The 15,544-nt window shown below is 35.3% G+C and overlaps 2 protein-coding genes across 4 annotated transcripts in view; one reads left to right on the forward strand and one right to left on the reverse strand.

Moving 5' to 3' along the window:
• Positions 1-15,544, reverse strand: part of LOC118279909 (glutamate decarboxylase) — an 80,126-nt gene that overhangs the window by 55,810 nt on the left and 8,772 nt on the right. The window contains exon 1 of one of the 2 annotated variants that reach the window (XM_050702296.1): positions 13,212-13,272. The exons of the other annotated variant lie outside the window; for it this stretch is intronic. Coding sequence (XP_050558253.1) covers positions 13,212-13,253 — 42 coding nt within the window. The 5' untranslated portion in view covers positions 13,254-13,272. Of the gene's footprint in view, positions 1-13,211; positions 13,273-15,544 lie in introns of those variants that run through there. 2 annotated transcript variants of the gene reach the window in all.
• On the forward strand, positions 1,397-12,054 carry LOC118280119 (uncharacterized). 2 transcript variants are annotated; one of them, XM_050702303.1, is made up of 5 exons: positions 1,397-1,497; positions 4,995-5,283; positions 7,872-8,021; positions 9,789-9,890; positions 10,294-12,054. In XM_050702303.1, exons 2-5 carry the CDS (start codon positions 5,004-5,006, stop codon positions 10,452-10,454), a joined length of 693 nt encoding a protein of 230 aa, XP_050558260.1. In that variant the 5' UTR covers positions 1,397-1,497; positions 4,995-5,003; the 3' UTR covers positions 10,455-12,054. The 2 variants fall into 2 exon arrangements, with proteins under 2 accessions (XP_050558260.1, XP_050558259.1); XM_050702302.1 differs by having other exon boundaries at positions 1,491-1,579.

Raw genomic sequence — 15,544 nt, forward strand, 5'->3', positions numbered from 1 at the left:
ATTGCAATACACAAGAGTCAAAAAATCATATCTGAATACCAAAAAATACGAAAATAACTGGAAAAACTACAGGAAAGCTTATGAAACTAAATGATATATTGTGGAAAATAAGCCGTGACCGCTAGATTGGGTGCCTGCTATCAGTTAAAACGTTTCCCACTAAAGCTAGGTGTCAACACAATCTTATCGAGATTCGTTGAGTGCTACAGAGTAGGGGGATAATGCAGAGACTACAGGATACAATACTAATATCACCTTTATTGCGTTCCATTGTCTCTGCCTACCTCCATGGGAGACAAGCGTGAGGTTATGTATGTATGTTAAAGTAATAAAACATACAAGGAACTTTAAAATTATCTGGCACTGATTTAATGGGAGATAGAGTTGTGTTCGAAGATTACAATCGTAAATATCTATAATTGATTATAAGTTTTTTTTTCCATACAAAATATCTCCGTGTGAATTTGTTATACAACTGTTTCACTGTCTCTGTCGCTTCGTCAATGAAAACAATTGATAACAAATTATTTTTATTGATAGATACAGTGAAAGAAATAGCTCTTTTATATCAAATTCATACGTAGATTTTTTATATGAAATAAAAATTACTCGTCATTAATAATTTATATTCACTATTGTAATCTTCAAACACAACACTACCTCCCATTAAATCCGTGGCAGATACTTTTAAACTTGTATATTAAAGGACTATAAAGAATGTCGTTTTGTTTACATTACAAGTTGTAGGCATCGTCACGTCGTCGGTAAACAAAAACGGTTACATTACACCTACGCAATCGATAGATCATTCGCTTCTGTTATGTTAGCAAACATTTTATAAAACGAGGGTACAACATGTAAGTAAATTGGTAAATGATCGCTTAAAGTTTAGGAGACCCTTTATTTAAATTTATACTTATTAGATCCCCTGTAATTGGTATAATTTAACATCCTATACACCAAATACATTAATCGAATTACATAGTAAAATTATAAAAAAGAAACTGAAGTAAAATAAAATTAAAAATGTCAAAAGTAAACAACAACCCGTAAATTCTTAACCTCCAAAAGGCCGACATCTCATTTGCAACGCCTCTGGTGTTTGAGTGTGGAGGGCGGCGATTACTTACCATCAGATGATCCGTCTACTCGTTTACCGACTTATACCATAACCAAAAACAAGAAAAAAAAGGGTAAAACTATAAAACATTAGATACACATCATTAGTGACGGAGTAAACCCGCTAGGTAGTCCGCAGCTCCGGATTTCCACCAGTGCTAAGCTATGTGTACCAATGAATATGATCGGTCGAAGTCAAACGCATCCACAGCAACGTAGCATAGCACATCTCGGGTGGAAAAGCATCCTCCCATTGTATATCTACGTTTCTGTTTTGACACTACTCTGTGGCAACCACTTGAAAGCGTAATGAGGGACAACGGGAGCCGAGTTTATTAGGCAACATCAACTGTACCACTACACACAGCTAGGAAGACGGTGAGTACCCTTTGTTGTATACTTAATTATTTTAATTTATTAGGCAACATCAACTGTACCACTACACACAGCTGGGAGGAATGTGAGTATCATTTGTTGTATACTTAGTTATTTTAATTACAAGTATTTATATTTCTTTTACGTATTCTATAATTATACGAAAAAACAAAATGATGATCTTTTCACAATGTAACACTAAGTTTTATGAATGATAAACAATTCTTGGTCACATTGTTTCGTCTTTTATTTATAAACGTTTTTTTTTTTGTTCATACAATATTTGTTTTACTATATTGCTTTGAAATTTGAAACGTTATTTTTAATGAATAGAAATGGTTACTTTTAACGATTTTGTAATTATAACTTAATAGAATACAGTTGATCGAACTTCTTTTGTTTTAAACGTTGCCCCACGCTAGGATTTTCTTCTGCGTCGTGTGTGCGTTTACAAACATACAAGTTCACAATGGTCACATACACATGACAATCAGATCCGAAACAACAATCTATGGATCACACAAAGAGTTGTTTCGTGTGGGAATCGAGCCCGGTACTACCACCAGCCACCGAGCCATGTGTAGTGCAGCATTTATAATATTTATTTTAGTAAATCTGTATTTTTTTTTGCCCACCAGACCGGTAAACATTACAATGTTCCCTTTAATATTGAAGAAACTCCAAATATTTTGATTAGTCACCCACACCCATCTTACAACGTATATACTAATTCGAAATTCCAACCAATTATTTGTCTATCTGGCTGTAATTTTACTTGGTTGTAATACTGATAGCAATTCAATTTACTATCTTACATACACATACACACACACAAATACATCGACATTTTCCTTCAACAATATGATGCTTCCACACTGGTGTTAAAAACTAACATTGCCATTATATATTTATAACTAATTATAACTTTCGCGAGACATACTAAATTAATTATTATGTAGTAGTTTGTAGCTATGTAGGTTCTACATCACTCCAAATAACTCTTAGTTGAAGGTCGTTTAGGAGTGATAGGTAATTTTTCTTTATAAGTCGGTAAACGAGCAGACGGATCATCTGATGGTAAGCAATCGTCGCCGCACGGCGACGCAGACACTTGAAATACCAGAGGCGTTACAAGTACGTTCCCAGCCTTTTAGAGGTTAGCAACTCAAGGGTTATTGGAACACAACGAAACACAAAGCAAGCGTTGTTTCACGTCGGCTTTACTGTGAGGCCGTGGTATAACTCCGATCGAGCCGGCCCATTCGTGCCGAAACATGGCTCTCCCACACTTCTACTCTCCCATTCTCTAGTACTATTTAGAGAATCAAAATATTGATATGTAAACATTTTCAACTCCCATATAAAAGCATCCTTACCCACACTAGTACATAAACCAAAGTACATAAGCCCCGTTACATAACCAGACAGATCAATACCGGATGCTCCATCCCTTTCGCTCACACCTCTCTTTCCTACCAAGGCTTTTATAACTGTATAGCACACTGCACAGGGGACCTAGTGCGAATTTGTTTTACGTTTAACAAAATAGAAACGTTACAGCGTCTTGCCTTCTGATTGGTTGGTGCGTTAGAGCCGGCCAATCAGAGCGCCGAAAGCAGTAACGTTTTGATTACGTTATAAGTGAAATAAATTCGTACTAAGTTCTGGGGTGTATGGATTTTCGCTCAGCAAAGTTTGGAGGTATAATTTAGGTTGTATGGGCGAAGGGGGTAAGCAGAGGAGGTAGTTAGTATTGATTGTTGTTTGTCGAGATGATGGGTTGTAATTTAATGGGCGTTTTGGATTATTGTTGAGATTTCTATTAGTTACGGATTCATATTTAATATGGAGTCTCGAAATTGTGATTGGTTTATGTAATATTTCACATTTATAATTACGTATATGAGTGATTTTCTACTAGAGATGTGCTTTGAAGGTATGCTACGATGATGTAATTAGCTAAGCTGTGAAACTATGTGATCGTTTCCACTGATACTAAGTTATGTAGCTGTGCGAGGAAGATGCGCAGCTCGAGTAGGCGATGTATCGATAGTAGGGACTAGTAATAGCCATCCATAGCACGCATCTTTCCATATATGGAAATGTGTATAATAATATGGCCTTTTGGGGGTTATGAATTTAAGGATTGGAAAGGGGGTAATTGAGTCTTCGTTAACCTCACTCACACAACGAAACACAACGCGAGCCTTGTTTCACGTCGGTTTTCTGTGAGGCCGTGGTATCACCCGAGCCGGCCCATTCGTGCCGAAGCATAGCTCTGCCACACTTAAAAAATTGGTCATTATAGTTACTTAAAACCTCCGTCATTAAGTTACGGTTAATTAGTAACATTTAACCAAGCCTGTCAAGTCCCGTCACTGACGAGATAAAAGGTGTCAATGTCGTGCCGATACGAAACGCAATTGTTTTGGGAGAGATAACTACAATGGCAGGTTTCATAGTGGTACTTAAACAGCGGAAATTAAAAACTACACGTTAATTAACTTGTATGGAATATTCTATTCTATATCTTAAGGTAGGTTTTTTATACAAATTAAGCTAACTAATTCAGTTCAATTTTGTCCTCAACGTGCAATTTTTTTACTTTGTGGTAAAAAAAGATTTAAATGTAGGCTTGCCATGCTTCCGCACGAATGGGTCGGATCGACCGCAGTGATACCACGGCCTCACAGAAATCTGACGTGGAACAACGCTTGCTTTGTTTCATCGTGTGAGTTAAGTTACCGGCGGCCCTTCCTTCTTACCCTTGTTACCCTTCCCAATTTTCCCAATCTTCGATTCCTAATCAACCCTTAAATTCCTAACCCCCATAAGGTCTGGTGTTTGGGGTGCCCTGGGCGGTGGCGATTACTTAATATCAGGACGATCCATATGTTCGTTTACCGGCTTATACCAAGGCAAAATGGTGCAATCTCCAATTAGTTTTCCGTGTGTGGTAATTATGGTAAACCCCTCTTTTGTGGAGGAGGGACATGATCATAGTCCAGCCAGACAATTGATAACAGAACAGTTAAATTAAGATCGCCTCATTTTTTTATCATTCATAGTTAGTCAACTTTACAGCAGCAGATTTCTTAATTCAGATATTTTGTACGTACCTTACCTACTATATTTTGAATAAAAAATTAATTATATTTTTTTATTCTTGGTGATACTTTTCCTTAGAATTTCATAATTGGAAATGTGTAACTGGCTAGCAAATAGGTTCTTAAGGTAAAAAAATAATTTCTGAATTGGAATATACACTTTTAATCATCAGTAGGTATTTATTATTTTGATAAAACAATAAGATACAAGAAATATTGCAATACCTTCTCACCTGACCAACCTCATCTTTTCATTACAAAAAAAAAAAACAACAAAACAAAGATTTCCTTTCAAAAACCTAGATCCTAAGACAAAAGCAATATTGAAAAACTTAACTCAAGCGTAACTTTAATCTGAACAAAAAACTAACTTGAAAAACCTTTTGCTTACAGATAATAAAAATGAAAATATTCACCCTCCTATTGGGCGTGATCATTATAGGGGTAGCGGAGATCAAAACCGACGAATCAGAGAGCACCTTCCCCGATGCCGGACCAATCGCATCGCAAGAAAATAACATTGAAAAGAGACGGGTAGATGTTCCTGAAGTGGTTTTGCAATTGAAATATGATAAAGGGGAACTGAATAGGATATATTTGACGCAGTTTCGGAAGGATTCTGTAGCGTGGGTGCCGTCAGTGTCTGCCCGGAGCAACCTGTGTGCAGACTTGTGCCACGCAGGTACTAGGCTGTATAGCGCTGTGTCCGTTGCCTCGTAAAAAGCGCGCGGTTTGTTTACGCGCGCGCGGCCATGTTGGTTTTCGTGATGTGACGTTTTGTGTTTGTGTGTGTTTGTTTTTTTAGTTTTTTTGTGTTTTTCTTGTGTTGCTGTGATGGGATTTGAGGGGGTAAGTACTGTTTATTAGTTTTTAATGACGTAGCCTTTTTTTAATACGTTCAGATACTACTTTAACTAGTACTAACTTTAACATCTATTTTTTAAAAGAAAAGAAAAGAAAGAAAAACAGTTTATTTGCACCGTTGCTTACTCATTCTTCTCTATTCGAAGCAACACTGACGTATAGACTGACAGTCTATTATTTATTTCTTTCTTTGTTGACGTTTCAAAAGTACCTAATTATTTTATGGTTTAATTAGAATAAATGATTTGACTTTAAAATTAATGAATTATAGTTATTAGAATGATTCGGGCCGCTCTGGTTGGACCCAGTTTCTTAGTTAATGACAAAATGAGAGTTCATATAATTAGGTACCTATTTGACATGATTTCAAACCATAACACGTGAACTTTTTAAAGCCAAAAATAGAGAAATGTAATCTGCTCCTTATAGAAACTTCTCAATAACATAGAGAGTTTTGAATGGTGGTCGTGCATGGCTATAGGCAAATACATTGATCCCCTTTTCTATTTTAACCGATTTAAAAAAGATATGTTTCACGATTTCATATAAAAAATAAGGAATCCTTAATAATAGAAATTCAATAAGCCAAGGTGTAAAAAAGTGCCATAAATGCTTTTATCCCCGAAGGGGTAGGCAGAGGTGCACAATACAGCACGAAATGCCGCTATACAATGTACACTCACTTTTCACCACTTGTCTGGTTAGTCCCCTGTAATAGGAGATGAGTCTATTGCCATATACTGGGCACAATTCCAGACTGTGTGAAACCGTTAAAACCCGGAAAAGCCCAGTAGTACCATAAAATATCTTTCATATAATCTGGACATCGAACATAAAAACCCTTGTTTACCAACCACGCTTGCAACAATTCAACCAAACACTCCTAAAAAACTAAATAAACTAAAAATCACCATTTATCTGTCACGTGAATTGAATCCAGATCATCGAGAGTCAAGACCACATTAATAACAAAAACCCGTTTGGTATTTACATGAAGTGATCAGCTGATGTCATTATAAAGAGGACAGTCACGTGTGGCTGCTACTAGAGTTATAAACCATAGCTGTTAACCAGTTTGATGACATCTATTCTATCTGTACCTACTTAATATAATATATAGTATGGAGATCACTCATATGATCAGTGCCGGCGTGAGGGCCACTGATACCCCGGGCGAAAATATTGTGGCGCCCACTTGAGGGAAGCAATATCAAGTGTTAGTCTTTTGCTGATCCCATGCACAGAGCGTAGAGCACAGTTCTGAGGGTTTGCACCAGCAGAGGCAAGATACTCCAGTTTCAGACCTTTGCGCCCCCAAAATTTGTCGCCCTCGGCCATCGCCCCATCATGAACTAGTCTACAGAAGCATAATACAACTAAATATTTCAACGAAAACTGAAAATTAAAAATTTCTAACAAAATAAATAATTAAATTAATCAAGTATTAAATTCTGTGTGAACAGCTCCATGTTCCTTGACCACAGAAGAGCTGTAGTGTTGTAGGTTGTTTAGGAATGTTACGGACATGCGACGCGGCTGTTATAATGCCGTATTTGTAAAGAGTGTTCGAATTAGCTCAAAGAGAATAATACACTTTTTGGTTTACTTACTGGGCCTATTTCGCAAATTTTTCGTATATCGTCAGCCAAGATGATAACAAATATGTGGTTTAAATTAAGTCATAAGAGGTTTCCTCATACGGTATAAAGCTGAACATTTTGATTGTTTGAACACGCTAATCTCCGGAACTAGTGGTCCGAATAGAATAAGTCTTTTTGTGTTTACATCAACATCTTTTATGGCAATTACTCCTATAATCATCCTATGTCTTTGTTTTTTAACTGACTTCAAAAAGAAGAGGTTGAAGTCGGTATTTTTAAACATAGTTTACCGATTGTGTTGGATTTTCTCCAGCGTTGTAGGTTTAACATAATAAACACAGTGCGAACTTAAACCGAGAACAAGTAAAATTTAATTTGTAAAACTAAACTACAGAAGTCAACGACAAAAATTGCACGCCGAGTGGAAAAAGATAATTTTATGGCATACTAGCATAAATAGGTTCTCGATTTTGGGTTTTTTTAATGATATAAGCCAGTAAACGAGTCACCAGATCACCTGATGGTAATCAATCGCCGCCGCACATACCTACACACCCGAAACACAAGAGGCGTTACAAGTGCGTTGCCGGCCTTTTGAGGGTTAGGAGTTTAAAATGTTGTTGGGGAATAGGGCCCAAATACTCACATAACGAAACACAACGCTAGTGTTGTTTCACGTCGGTTTTCTGTGAGGCCGTGGTATCAATCCGGCGCATTCGTACCGAAGTATGGCTCTCCCACACTGTAGTTATTAAGCATCCTATTTCTATTTCTCCCTTGTATCCTCTTTTTATTTCTCCCCTAGGACTTGGTGGCGAGGCGTGCGGAGTGAACATCTGTTCGCAGCTGGTCCCCATAGGGCTGCAGAAGGCCCTGACGGAGACCAACCAGAGCGACGTCACTTACGGAGTGCCGCGGTACAACGTCTGCCCTGCACTGTGCCAGAATCAACTTGGTAAGGCATTTTGTTTATAGGTTTTAAGGGGGGAAATTCATCTTCTCTGGCCTTGGGCGAGGTGAGAGAGAGAGAAAGAGGACTGTTACTGACTCCCTGGTAACCCGCTAGGCAGTCCGCAGCGCTGGATCATTTTTTTATACGATAGGCTGGAAAACGAGCCGACAGTTCATCTGATGATATCTGCACCGTGCATGGCCACCCGTAACACCAGAGGATAGGAGGATTGTGGGGATTACAGCAACTCATTTATTGAATTAGATATATGCTTTTCTTTCATGAAAATCTTCATATAAAAATAACAAACACAACAAAAAAGAATTAACGATTAATCGGTTGAGCTGCTCTGCGAGATTTACGAATGATTTAACAACACATTAACTGTCGCACTCAGAGACATTTAAAGATTACTTAAATTATTTCTTAGTAACGATTTTGTTCCGAATACAATGACTAAGGACTAGGTTTTAAGTAACAATGACTCTGAGCACGGCAATAAGCGATCCATTTTTGTATTATGTTAAAATCGTTTTTAAGATAAGCGTCAAGATCTATACTAAGGAAAGTTTAATTACGGTATTTAATATCTTCTATATTGAAGAAGCAAAACATTTTTTGATTATTGAGGAAAATGCTTAGTAATAGCTATTAATTAATTTATGAATATTGAAATTTCATCACGTGATTTTGTATTTTATGAGGTTCCTGTGTAAACAGAGATATAGCATCTCATATAACTGGTTTTATCAAAAGCAGGAAACTATAAAACAGTTTTTGTATTTTGGAAAGCCCGACAGTAAAATATACACGGTTAAAGGAAAAATAATATTGCTACTATAAGTATATATTTTAATATTATATTATATATTTTAAGGGGCCACCAGTTAAAAAGCGATCAGCACCATCCATGGATAACCGTAACTCTGAAGGAGTCACAAATACATTGACGAACTTTAAAACACGAGGAATACACTCTTTGCATAAAGATCTTTTTTTTGAGGATGGAAAATCATCCAGTGACTTCTCCCGCCTTGGGTGAGATTGAGAACTGACTAAAAACCACCCCGTTCCTACTCCTGCTTTTCGAACCGGAGCCTCGGTAACTCGCTAGGTAGTCCGCAGCTCCGGGTCGGACATCAGCCCTACTGGGCCCCATCTGTTGTGGTCTGATGTATGTTTAAGGCACTTACGTGGCTTTTTTGAGGGGGAAAACCATTCAATGACCTCTCCCGCCTCGGGTGAGGCGAGAGAGAGTGTCAGACTTACTGACTAAAAACCACCCCGTTCCTACTCCTACTTTTCGAGCCAAAGCCCCGGTAACCCGCTAGGTAGTTCGCAGCTCCGGATCGGTATCAGCCCTACTGTGCCCCATCTGGGGTAGTCTGATGTATGTTTAAGGCACTTACGTGGCTTTTTTGAGGGGGAAAATCATCCAATAACTTCTCCAACCTTGGGTGAGGCGAGAGTGAGTGTCAGACTCTTACTGACTAAAAACTACCCCGTTCCTACTCCTGCTTTGCGAATCGGATCCCCGGTAAACCCGCTAGGTAGTCCGCAGCTCCGGATCGGACATCAGCCCTACTGGGCCCCATCTGTTGTGGTCTAAAGGCTCTTTGAGGCCTTTATGTGGCTAATGTAATGATACACGATAACCGGCTAGGTAGTTCGCAGCTCCGGATCGGTATCAGCCCTACTGGGCCCCATCTGTGGTGGTCTGATGGCTCTTTGAAGCGCTTATGTGGCTAATATAGTGTTGTTGATGAACAGGAGCTCCACTATGCAACTGCAGAGAGCGCACTACGGAGCACCATGCAGTCAACTGGAGCGAGGTGTGCGCCGCCTTCTGCTACGACGGATACACGCTTAGCGGTAAGCAAATATATAAATTCTATGCATATCTTTATTCATAGTATAAGCCGGTAAACGAGTAGACGGATCACCTGATGGTAAGCAACCGTCGCCGCCTATGGACATCTGAAACACCAGAGGCGATACAATTGGGTTTCCGGCCGTTTGAGGGTTAGAATTTAAGGGTTGTTGGGGAATCGGGGATTGGAAAGATTGAGAAAAAGCGTAATTAGGCCTCCGGTAACCTCACTCACACGACGAAACACAACGCTTCGTTTGTTTCAAGTCGATTTACACACATATAGTAAGGGAGCCTACAAGCGCGTCAGATTTTTAAATGGAGAATGGATTTCCAAGTAACAACTGATTCTATTCTATATAAATGGGGAATAACTACTATTTCTAAATCTACTACTGCACTTAGGTTGCCCAACGTGCGAGTCATCAAGCACGGAATCTACAGTGAGCCTGCAATCATCGCGGGTGCTGTCCACCTACGAGGGGTGGGCTGCATGGTGCAACGTGCAGTGCAGGCAGGGCCAGGGCGGTGCTGCATGCAACTGCGATCGCACCCCGTTCCAGTAAACCCCAAAGAAGAAAACGCCACAAAAATTATACAACAAGATCGTATGTATAACTAATTTTAAAAATATGTATGTATGTATAACGGTTATTCTTTCCAACTTTTTGAAAAACTGCCGAGTCATACTTGCATAGGTACCAAATTACTTGGTTGAGTTTTCCTATGTTAACTTTATCAAATAGCAACGAAACACCACAACACAAATGGACAAAAAAATCGTATGTATAAATTAAAAAAATGTGTATTATTTTTCAACTAGGTAAGTCTCGATATTGATAGCGACATAAATCGATCGTTAAGTCATAATTTCTTTTTTGTAATTCGACATAAATAGCGACAAAATTCGAACGTTAAGTCGTGCTTTCTTTTTGTAATTTGCAAGCATTTTATGCTTTTGTTTTAGAGTTGAAAAGTCGAATAATGGAATGTATGGCTTAATAATAGTTTTGTCGTAATCATTGTCGAGACTATCAGCTGTAAATCATTGGTAATATCACAAGATTGCATTGAAACAAGATCGTTTAATGTATGGTTGTTAGATATTCACTGGAAATGCCACAATAACTAGACAACAAGATTCGTTATTGTATATTTCTACTATTTTTGGTTACATATACAACCCGTTTCTTTTTATTAGCAGCCAATTTTTGTTCTGAGAGTTAAATAGATATCATTCAAACATTCCATTTTTTGAATAAATAAAATAACTTTTTACACTAAAATGGTAAAAATAACTTTTATTACGGAAGTCGATGTTAAATAAGAAACAATAATGAGAAACATCGACTTTTGAAATCAAAGTCAATTTGATCCTTTTAACTGTTTTTTTAACCGTCTTTTTTCAGTGAAGTCGGTTATTCTTCTTTGTAAAAAGGTAACTCTCAGAAAAAATTGTCTGTATTTTTTATTATTCAAGATGAAATGGCAATATGATATGTATAATTCATTATATATGTACGTATTATCTATTTATATATTGCTTAAAGCAGGCAATTGTGTATGTAGGTACAGAAGAGTGGGGGAAAACACAGAAATACATATATTTTAATTAATATATTATCGCACAATGAAAATTCAAGTAGTATTACATAAATTACTACATTACTTATTTAATTTTTACCTATTTAATTCATCGTGAAAGGAATAAAATTTTCATTTATTCGTTTAAATGAATGTATTTATCAAGTTTAAATATTGATACATATTATTATAGAATATAAATTAAATAATATGCACCGTAATTATTATTATAATTAATTAATTGTCACAATAATATTATAAGGATTTATTCTAAATATACCATTCACAATTTAAGATCAAAATTATAAAGTACATGGCTGCATAAATATATTAGATAATAAGCGTTTAATATTGTTTTTAATTATTAAATTCATTTAATTCTAAGTGTACTGTTTAATCAACGTATATTTTAAGGTATGATTATTACTTATATTTAATCATTAAATAATAATTGTAATTAATAATAATAAGAAATGAAAAATCTGCGCGCAAGACAATACTACGAGTAATATTTAAATGTAAAATTCCATTTAATGTGATTATTTACATTTAATTTCGGTATTAAAGTTTATTTTTCATTTATTTTGGTTTTTTATTTTTTGTTTGTTTTGTTTATTTTTTTCACCTTTTAATTTCGAACCTACCAGTCAATTATTGATTTGACTCCCTAAATTTTTCAATTTTAATGATTCGTGTTGTTAAAAAATAGTAAAAGAATGTGTAGTGTTATGTCGTGTAGTCAGTGTCGTGAAATTGTGTGTAGTATTGCAGAAAGGAGATTTTAATCGGAAAATTTTAAGAGTTTGTATAATGTCTGAGAAAATCCCAGAATTATTTCATCCAGTATTTTAAAAGCGTTTTATTTTCTTAATACACCATATACATATTAGGTACATCGTGTGCAAAATTATTTGATTAATCAGTACAAAATTAAACTTATTGGTTTATGATATTTTGAAAAATACGTGTAAACCTCACAACCACCCATAGCTCAACCAAAATTGATACGATTAAAATCATTTTCTGAATATATTTTTGTTATTTTCATAAATAAGATTTAATAAAAAAGCTGTATATAATAAATTTAAAAATAAAAATAGCCAGCAAGACTAGCCTAACATAATAATTATTAATAGCTATAATAGTAATAAGATACTATTTAATAATAGTATTATTATATTCACGCAATAAATTCATAAAATTACGTTGAAGCTCTAAAACTCGTAACATAATAATATGTAAATAGTAAATCAAAAGTAAAATACAAAATTGTAGCATTTACATATATATTTAATAAATTTTTCTACATATTATAGCATTTGAGAAAGAATGCATCGTAAAAGTAATTTTAAATTCAAAATAGTTTACATAAATAATTAATTCATGTATATTCGTAGATAGATATTTGTTGATACGTATTAAAAAGTAATAATGACTCATAACTTCATGACATACATAAATAACTTTTTAAACATATCTCTTTATGATAGTCTACATTTTATTCTTTTAAAAGCAAATTTTAATTAGATTGTGAACGTAATAAAAAATTGGCGACATAACGACTTAATTTTGTCGTAATTGTGTCGATACTATTTATTTATTTATTATGATAAAATACAGCATTTTATTTAAGACAATCTCCCACAAAACGGTTTAGCGGTTTGACAACCTTCCCCTATTTCTATAAATATTTTGATGCATTTTTAAAAATAAATTAAAATTATACAACAACAACATACCTTTCCGAAACCCAACTTTAAAAGCAGAATTGACAGCGACATTGTAAGATTTTCAATACAAAACACGATAAATCCAGTTAATAAACAAACACTCATTAAATGTCTTAATTACAATTTACAATATTTAACTTAAAAAAAAAAACAAAATTTTGTAACACAAACAAATCTTCTTCACTCTTAAAAAAACTCACTGTTTGAGCTCGTATTTCTATTTAATAGCTCAAATTAAACAGTGCTGAGAGAAAGCCAGTATTACATACTAAAGAAACAATAGTTTGTATTATCAGATAAAACAATTGTAGCATCGTAAAGCTATGTATATACTGGTTTTTTCTATGTCTATATACTAGTTTACAACTAACCGATGGCCGTGGCTTCCCTTGCGTGGATAACGGAGTCTGTGACTAATAAAAGTAAGCCTAAGTTACTCCTTAGTACATCAGCTACCCGCCAATAAAAGTTTCTTCAAAATCGATGCAGACTTTTCAGAGATTAGCCAGAACCAATAGATAGATAGACTGACAAAAATTAAAAAAAATATTACTCGGTCTGATTTAAATAATTCTCTTTGTGTTGGATAATGCATTTATCAAGAAGGGTTTAGGCTACAAGTACATAGTAAGTTTTATAATTAAAATCTATTAAAGCTATATTATGTATTAGAATAATTAATTGGCGTATACAATGTGAGAGGGGTGGGACTTCTAACCCGTTAAGGCTGAGTACTACATCTAATTTTATCGACAAATAAATAATATGGGGGGTTGAACCCCTAATTGAAAATATTGAAAAATAGTGTTTTTTTCGGTAAAAATAATTCACAAATGATTTTTTTTCTCACAAAAACATTGTCAAACATATGAAAAAAGTAATGAATTAGTTAGCCAAGGTTATTAGCTACCGTTTGTCGTTTTTTTTTGTTTCTACGACGCATACAACCTTTGATATCAAAAAAAGTAAAAAAAATATTAATATAGCCATAATTTTTAGGGGGAGGGGATTCGACCCCTTCGGCCCCCGACTTTTGTCGATAAAATTAGATGTAGTACTCAGCCTTAACGGGTTAGAAGTCTCACCCCTATCACATTGTATATGTATAAAAGAAAATTGTAAGTACTTTCCAATCTGCCTACGAGATAGTTGTATAGTTAACTAAATGTGTAAATAAAACATATAGATGTATATTTTTAAAACGTATCATTATATTAATATGTTTAATTATAAGCAGTAATGATATATATTTAACTAGTACATAAGGTATGTCTGAGTGAATGTGTGTGAGTTTGGTTTTAGATCTTTTTTTTGTTTAGACAGATATAATAGACAATAGTTTGACAATTCGTCAATGAAACATTTTTGTAAATAGGTTGCAAAAGAGCACTTTAGTCTCTTACTGACTAAAAACCACCACGTTCCTACTCCTGCTTTACGAGCCGGAGCCCCGGTAAACCCGCTAGGTACCTAGTCCGCAGCTCCGGGTGCAGATTGATGTTAGGTGCACTACTCTTTACTGAACACAAAATAGATCTAAAACTTATTTGAGTAAGAACGTTAAAATATGTACGAAAGGACATTGTGCCAGGAATGCAAGCATGAAATGAATTGACTCTTATTATTTTATCAAAAACGAAAAGGTTTTCAGTTTGACGTATTTGTATGTTAGTCCGCGATTATTTCGTGATTAGCTGAACTGATTTTGATGCAGATCTCATATCTCTCTCTATATATATCTATCTAGCTCGTTTTAGTATATTAACTGACTTAAAAAAGAAGGTCGAGGTCGGTTTTTGTAACGTACGTAATAAAAATATTTATGCCCATTTTTGAGAGAGGAAATTCATCCAAAGACTTCTACCGCCTTGGGGGACTAAAAACCACCCCGTTTCTTCTCCTGCTCTGGGAAATATTTATGCCTATCGATAAAAAAAGAATAAACATCTACTTGTAAAAATACCCAAAAGAACACCATTATAAATTGAACATTTTAAACCAGAAAAAGTGTACCTATCTACAACACAAATAACTTTCAGTTTTCAGTCACATGTTTCATAAAAGGATTTAATGTTCCTATTGTGTACTTTAATCGAAGCGTTGCATTACTTGCATGCTTGCATTCAATGGAACATGCTGTGTGTGTGTGTATGTGTGTGTTTGTACGTGTGTGTGTGTGTGTGTGTGTGTGTGTGTGTGTGAAAGAAACCCCTCTCAGTCTCAACTAGATTGAACTAGTCTAATAAAGGTCAGTTTGGTACAGTGACCAGCTGTTTGACTTGCTAATCTGTCGCTAAGACGTTGGTTTTATTAATAGATTTTCAATTTTATGGATAAATATT

This window comes from Spodoptera frugiperda, chromosome 22, assembly GCF_023101765.2.
Source record: "Spodoptera frugiperda isolate SF20-4 chromosome 22, AGI-APGP_CSIRO_Sfru_2.0, whole genome shotgun sequence".
In the NCBI taxonomy this organism is placed as follows: domain Eukaryota; kingdom Metazoa; phylum Arthropoda; class Insecta; order Lepidoptera; family Noctuidae; genus Spodoptera; species Spodoptera frugiperda.

Bases quoted from the DNA above. Each gene is read 5' to 3' on its own strand.
- LOC118280119 (XM_050702303.1), top strand. From the start codon at position 5,004: ATGAAAATATTCACCCTCCTATTGGGCGTGATCATTATAGGGGTAGCG. The intron at 5,284-7,871 runs GTACTAGGCTGT...TTTCTCCCCTAG, and splicing joins TGCAGACTTGTGCCACGCAG to GACTTGGTGGCGAGGCGTGC. The intron at 8,022-9,788 runs GTAAGGCATTTT...GTTGATGAACAG, and splicing joins ACTGTGCCAGAATCAACTTG to GAGCTCCACTATGCAACTGC.